At 42.3% G+C, this 6,718-nt stretch overlaps 1 protein-coding gene across 7 annotated transcripts in view; it reads left to right on the plus strand.

The window, feature by feature from the left end:
• The window catches only part of Znf536 (zinc finger protein 536), a 460,757-nt gene extending 454,324 nt beyond the window's left edge, over positions 1–6,433 (plus strand). For all 7 annotated transcript variants that reach the window (XM_028877735.2, XM_028877746.2, XM_028877737.2 and 4 more), the window contains one exon: positions 3,276–6,433. In XM_028877735.2, the coding sequence (XP_028733568.1) occupies positions 3,276–3,520 (245 nt within the window). In that variant the 3' untranslated portion in view covers positions 3,521–6,433. The remainder of the gene's footprint in view (positions 1–3,275) is intronic.
• The last annotated feature ends 285 nt before the right edge of the window (positions 6,434–6,718 follow it).

Consider the following 6,718-nt stretch of genomic DNA (forward strand, 5'->3'; position numbering starts at 1 on the left):
TTTTTTTTTTTTTTTCTGTGTTTCCTCCTTATATCCAAGAGTTTGCATATTGCTTTTGCAGGTGGGAAAATTGACCACACCAAGTCTTGTGTTGCTACATCCATAGAAACAAAAGTAGCAAAAACTCTATCCAAGACTTGTAACAATTCCTTCAAACCCAGCCCAGATGAAACAAAAAGACAGTGAGTGCTTTGGGGCAGTGGATATTGAGAGGTTGTGGCTCTGGTCGTGGAACCTGGAGCCTCTCCCAAGGGATCCATTTCATAGTGAAGTGGATCTTGTCTTTGCCGGAGAGGTAGGCTTAGTCAGGGTGTGGAGATGGGAGACTCGAGCGAGCTGTCTTGTGGAGACCTAGACAAGATGTTCAGAAAGGGACTAGAAAACCCTTGGGCTGAACCATGAGTGTCCTGACTAGTCCTTTGGAATTGGTAACCAGCAAAGATGGGGGAAAAGAAATGACATACTGATTTTCGCCAAGTGCTGTTCATTCTGGTGGCACAGGAAAGATGCCTGGAAGGTTCCCCACTCACATTCCAGACAAGGGTTATTGCATACCACAACTGGTTCTACATGATAAGAGAGAGGACCCCGCCCCCCAGGCATGAGGAGTTAGCCCTGGCTACGAGGGAAGGAGAGAACACACAGCCAAAACCTCCTTAGAAAGAAACAGAAGAGCCAAGCCAGATGGCGCATGTCTACCACAGGAGGGTGGAACCCTCAGGAAATGGAGGCAGGGGATAGAAAGCCTGAGCTATACAGGGAGAACTGGATTTAAAAAAAAAGAGTCAAACAAACAGACAAGAGAATCAAGATTCGATAATTGGGCAGATGCGCTGGTGCAAGCCTAGAATCCCAGCAATGGGAGTCTGAAGCAGGAGAATAGGGAGTTCAAGGCCAGCTCATGTCACATAGAGAGTCCCTGTCTGAAAAAGAAAAGGGAAGGAGAGAGAGAGAGAGAGAGAGAGAGAGAGAGAGAGAGAGAGAGAGAGAGAGAGAGAGAGAGAGAACGAAGCATCAAGCAAATGAGAGAAAGGCAATACTGAGTGCTTGGCTTTAGACTGCTCTGTGAAAATACACACAGGACTCTTTCCTGTGACTGAGGCAGGGAAACATCCAAACTCTGCTCTTTGGATATTTGGGGGACTAAGTGATCAGTTCCCTTATTTACTAGTTCACTTTTCTAAGCAAACAAGGCTGGGCTTCTCTCTGATGAAGGGTGGGGCAGCTTATGAGCCTTGAGGAGTGGATACCCATATGTGGTGATATTTTATTTGTGCAACCCCATAAAGTTTATCTGGGGATCAGAGAACAAAGCCAGTCACTATATTAAACATAGACGTCAGGCAGTGGTAGCACATGCCTTTAACTCTAGCATTTGGGAGGCAGAGATTCATCTGGTTTTCTGTGAGTTCAAGGCCACACTGGCAACAGAGCCAGGCCTGGTGGCACACGCCTTTAATTTCAGCACTAGTTAACCACAGAGATCTGGAGGTCTGTACAGACAGACAGGAAGTGATAGAGCTGGGCAGAAAGAGGAAAGTGATGTAGCTGGGCTGAGAAAGGAAGTAAGATGGCAGGGCACAGAAAGGATATAGGCAGGAGTATACCAGAAGTAGCTCTCTTGGGCTGAGGATTTCCTAGCGGTAAGGACTTGTGGTTGGCTTGTTCTATTCCTCTGATCTTTTAACTTTTACCCCAATATCTGGCTCTGGGTTTTTTTATTAATAAGACCATTTAATAATTTGTGTTACACCTTTCTGGCATCAGAGGGACTGCACTTACTCCACTGTCATTTCCCAAAGCAGACACTTCACTGATTTTTCAAGATAGCAGATGGTGTTTTAACTGCGCTGCACAGGGCAGAGAGGTCAAACTTTCAGGATCAAAAGGACTTCCTTAAGAATTTGTCAGCTATTCTACACAGGAGCTTTTCTAGAAAACTACCATTTTGGGGGTCACTATTCAAGTCTCCCTCATTATTGTTATTTTTAAAAGATTTTTATTTATTTATTCATTCATGTATTTATTTATTTATTTATATGTGTGTGTGTGTGTGCCATGTGCGTATAGTACCCTAGGAGGTCAGAAGAGGGTGCTGGATTTTTATGATGACTGAGTTTCAGGTAGTTATTAACTGCCCAGCTCAGATACTAGGAACAGAACTAGGGTCCTCTAGAAGAGCAGCTAGTGCTTTTAACATCTGAGTCATCTCTCCAGCCCCAAATCTTACTGCTTTGATGCTCAGGCTGACCTTTATCTGATGGTATGGTCCTTGCTGTCAGCCCTGACACTTTCAACTTCTAAAGCCATGCCAATCAGTACTTCTTTACAGCTTTTCTTGGAGCAGGATGATTTGGTATCCATCTCCTTCACCCCCCAAACAGATTTTACTCCTCATGCTTGGTCTGCCTTTAGTAAAGAGTCCATGATTCATAACAAAGTGAAGTAGCTTTACTCTCAGCCCTGAGTATGGATACCCAGTGCAGAAACTTAATGGATTTGGGTATATCTAAAGTCAACAAATCATAGTTTACTGATCAAATCTGCTTGTGGTCTCTTTTTTGCACACACTGGTAAGTTAAGAAAGGTTTTACATTTAAAAACAAACAAACAACATGGTTGGCGGGGGAAAGCCATACATGAGATTATTTCATGCCACCTGAAATCAGAATTCAGCATCCATAAGTAAAGTTTTGAATAAAACTGTCAATATCTGTCAATAAAAAACTGGGATATGAGCTGGTGAGATGGCTCAGCAAGCAATGGTGTTTGCACCAAGTCTGAGTACTCAAGTTCGATCCCCAAAGCCTACATGGTGAAAGGAGAGAAGGGCCTCTCAAACGTGGCCTTCTCACATCCACACATGCTCTGTGGACGCTAAGGGCACACGTGTGTATATGCATATATACACACACACAATAAATAAACACAAAACATGGGGCAGTTTGCTTCATTTCTTGTTATATAACATCATTGCTTCTAAACTATACACCATTTTATAGAAATGCTTTATAGAACTGTTTCTAGGTATTGGGTGATTTCTCTTCCCTTCTCTAGAAAGTCTAAATTAAAAATTCTGGTCAGAATGGGAGGTAGTCTAAATCTCACTTGATGTGCCTAATGGGCTGCATTCTTACCTCTGCTTGTTTGAATTTTGCTAAGTGACTGTGATATCATTGATGCGGGTGATGGTGTTGTTGGTCCTGGAGCTCAGGATGGGGTGGTGGTGACAGAGGCATGATACATAGCTGACTGGATACTTTCTTTCCACACAGGTCACAGGCCTTTCCAGTGTCACTACTGTCCCTACAGTGCCTCACAGAAGGGAAACCTGAAGACCCATGTCCTCTGTGTCCATCGAATGCCTTTTGACAACAGCCAGTATCCTGACCGCAGATTCAAACGTTCCAGGGTCGACTCGGAGGCTTCTGGGAATTTTGAGGATGCTGCAACTGTCAAGGCGGGGAGCTTTGCCGAGCTAACAGATGAGAGAGGCAAGGGCCAGGAGGAGGGCAACTGAGCAGAGCCCGTCCACTGTAACACTCCTCTCTACAGTTTTAAATCATGCATCTGGTTTCACCAGTTTGCTAACTGCATTCCAAGGGGGGGAAATCATGTACAACCCTCACTAGTGTATAGAACATTTAAAAGAATTTTAAAAGATATCTATATATATATATATTAAAAAGAAAAATCCCCCAGCCCTTGAACATGGCTGCTACACTGTTACCCAGTAACAAGAACTTCCAAGCAATGTAGGTGGGAGAAAGTGATTTTAGAAATGTCCCTGTGTCCTTTGAGCTCTGAAAGCTGGAGGCCTTTCCAACCCAAAAGTCATCTTTGTCCAAAAACAGAAAAAAAACAAAAAACAAAGAACAAAAACAAAATGCTACCGTCCAAGTGATTTGCGTTGCCTTGAAGGGTCTGTGTTTTCCTTCTTGAAAACACCTCTATAATCTAACACCAGCTGCTGTCAATCGCCTAGCGCCCTAATGAGACGAGTTGGGAGGCAGCTGAGGTGCCAGTCAGACTGGGGCGGTCACTGCAGGGAAAATCAATTCACGTGGTGTCACTCTGCACTCTGGGAGAAATCCTAGCCAGCCTGCACGCAGCCAGCGAGCGCCAGGCCTGACCAGTGCTGCAGAGGATGGTAATCTAAAGTGTGCTTTAAAAAAAAATACACAGCCCGATGAATCAGTGGTCAGGAAGTGTCTGCAGACAAATGTCCTTTGCAGGTTTGATGAGTCATTCTTTCTTTTTTTTTTAAAGATCAAATTGCAGTATGGATAGAAATGCTTTTTATTTTATTATTTCTTTCCTGAGTTATCGTTTTGAAAATGTCTGGATGAAGGAAAAGGTTTGATATTAAAAACAAATTGTAGGAAACATTCTAGAAACAGTCATTAGCAAACCAACTCAATTCTACTCTCCATAGAAAGTTCTGGTAAACAATGGCAGTTTCTTTGCTGATGGGGAAGACTGCTTTCTATTACAGTTTAAGACACTTTATTTGAATGAAGTCTCCCTTGGCCCTTGTTACCAGATTCCTTTTTTCATGTGTTACTTTTTAAGTGTTGTGGGCATGAAGCAAGATTTTTCTTCTCCAGTGAGCTCTTCCAAAATAACTTGTATTAAAACACGAATCTAAACCTCCGGCTGTCTGTCACTAATGAAGAAAACAGTTTGACTTAGAATGTTCATTTTTGTGAAACAAATGTGTTCTGTATTTTTGTAGATTATAGAGTGTCTACTGATTGAACACTCAAAATTTATCCAGTTCTGCACCACACTGAGGGAGATTTTGAAGGTTGACAAGGAAACACAACTCTTAAAAGACAAAAACAGAAACCAAAACAATGGTGTAAGGAAACTCATAGGAGTATTCTTGAATTTGCTAGGATGCTGTGAATGTTCCCACCTTCTAACACACTTCCCTTGAGTGACATGAAATTGGTACTGTTACTTGTGACGGTGGAGACGTAGTGAAGTATTAACTTCGAGAACGAAATCATTTAAACTTGGAGAGAGAGGGGAAAAAGTCAATATTTCCTTGCAGTCTGGGAGCACACAATAAAACCCCAGGGCCTTAAAAACTTCAACTCTGCCTATAGCAGTTTACAAAAATACTAAACTGCAATCAATGTAAATAAAATTCTTAGCACTATCCTGAGACTGAATTTCAGGCTAATAAGGAATCCGGTTTGCATATGCTGTCAAAAGGGTGTCATCCAACTCGGGTTTCACTGGGAATGAGGCCGCTGTGCAGCGTGGACCCATCTGGCATAAAGCAAGCTGCTTTCTTGCTGCTTTTTTTCTTCTTTTCTTTTCTTCCCTTTCTTCCTTCTTTTCTTTTCTCCTTTACTTTTTTCTCTAGAATAGTCTCACTGCCTTACTTAACTCAGTTGATCGACTGTGGCTGTCTCCGTGGTCCGAGGGAGGCCTGGAGACGTTGGTGGAAAACTTCTGACTGTAGTGAGCATTTAGGGGTTAAGTGCACTGCTGTGTTTGGTGACTGTGCCATTGGCTTGCTTTCTGTGTGTTTGCCCCACCTGTGGTATCTTAGCAAAGAGAAATTTAAAAAAGAAAAAAAGAAAAGAAAAAAAATAATAAAAAGGAAAAAAAGTGGAAAAAAAAAGAGAGAGAGAGAGAGGCCCACATTCCGTGTCTAGCACTTTGGCGCTGGTACAGTGTCTTTTGTGCCCTCCGAGAATCTGCAAATACTACAGGCAATAATTATGTTTGTGACACTGGGAACATACTCCCCTTCTTTGTGGTGTGTGTGTTGATTCCATTTTGTCCAGTCCTACCAGCCTTCCCATTTTCCCTCTGACACAGGCTTTCTTTCCAGAACATTTGTGACTTGTAATACAAGCCCGTGACAGCTTCTGCGATGCAATGTCAGCATCAAGTGTCACCAGGCTCTCATATCTATACACGTTGGTCCTTCCCCCGTGACTTCTGTAGTCTGTGATGCCGTTCCTAACCCCGTCGACATTCTATCTTGGAGGAACTCTGAGATCATAGAGTAGAGGAGTTTGTCGCTATGCTTGTAACAAGTAGAACACTTTGTATTTAAAGTTTATTCTTGGTCATTATTTATTATTATAATACATCAGTTGACAGAACTTTATTCTGGTATAGAAAGTATTAAAGGTTGTTTTTTTCAGCAATGACTGTTTTCTTTCTGCTGTTAGGAATAAAATGTCTTTGAAGCAGTCCAGTTTTATCCAGTGTTTTATGCAATAAAACCTCTACCTTTGCAAAACAAAAACCTGAACCAAAAAAGTATGTCTTTTCTGAGTCCCACAAAGAATAAAACCTATTTTCCATGCTTATAAGTCATTGGTAAAACTTGAGCAGACTCCACTCATAAAAAAAGGCCTGTCATATTCTGCATGGCAGATATCCTCATGGCTTTGAGCTTTTGTTGAACTTATTTTTTAAAAAAGGACTTATTTTTTCAAGCCTGTGGGTGTTCTGCCTAGATGTATGTCTGTGTACCATGTGCATGCAGTGCCCACAGAGGCCAGAGGAGGGTACCAGATCCCCAGGAACTGGAGTTACAAATGGTTGCAAGCTGCCATGTGGGTGCTGAAATGGAACCCTAGGTCCTTTGCAAGAGCAACAAGTACTCTTAACCACGGAGCCATCTCTTCAGTACCTTGTTTGTTTGTTTTATTTGTTGAGACAAGGTATCTGGCCTCCAGTTTTTGACTGT

The sequence above is a fragment of the Peromyscus leucopus genome, chromosome 1, assembly GCF_004664715.2.
Source record: "Peromyscus leucopus breed LL Stock chromosome 1, UCI_PerLeu_2.1, whole genome shotgun sequence".
Taxonomy (NCBI): domain Eukaryota; kingdom Metazoa; phylum Chordata; class Mammalia; order Rodentia; family Cricetidae; genus Peromyscus; species Peromyscus leucopus.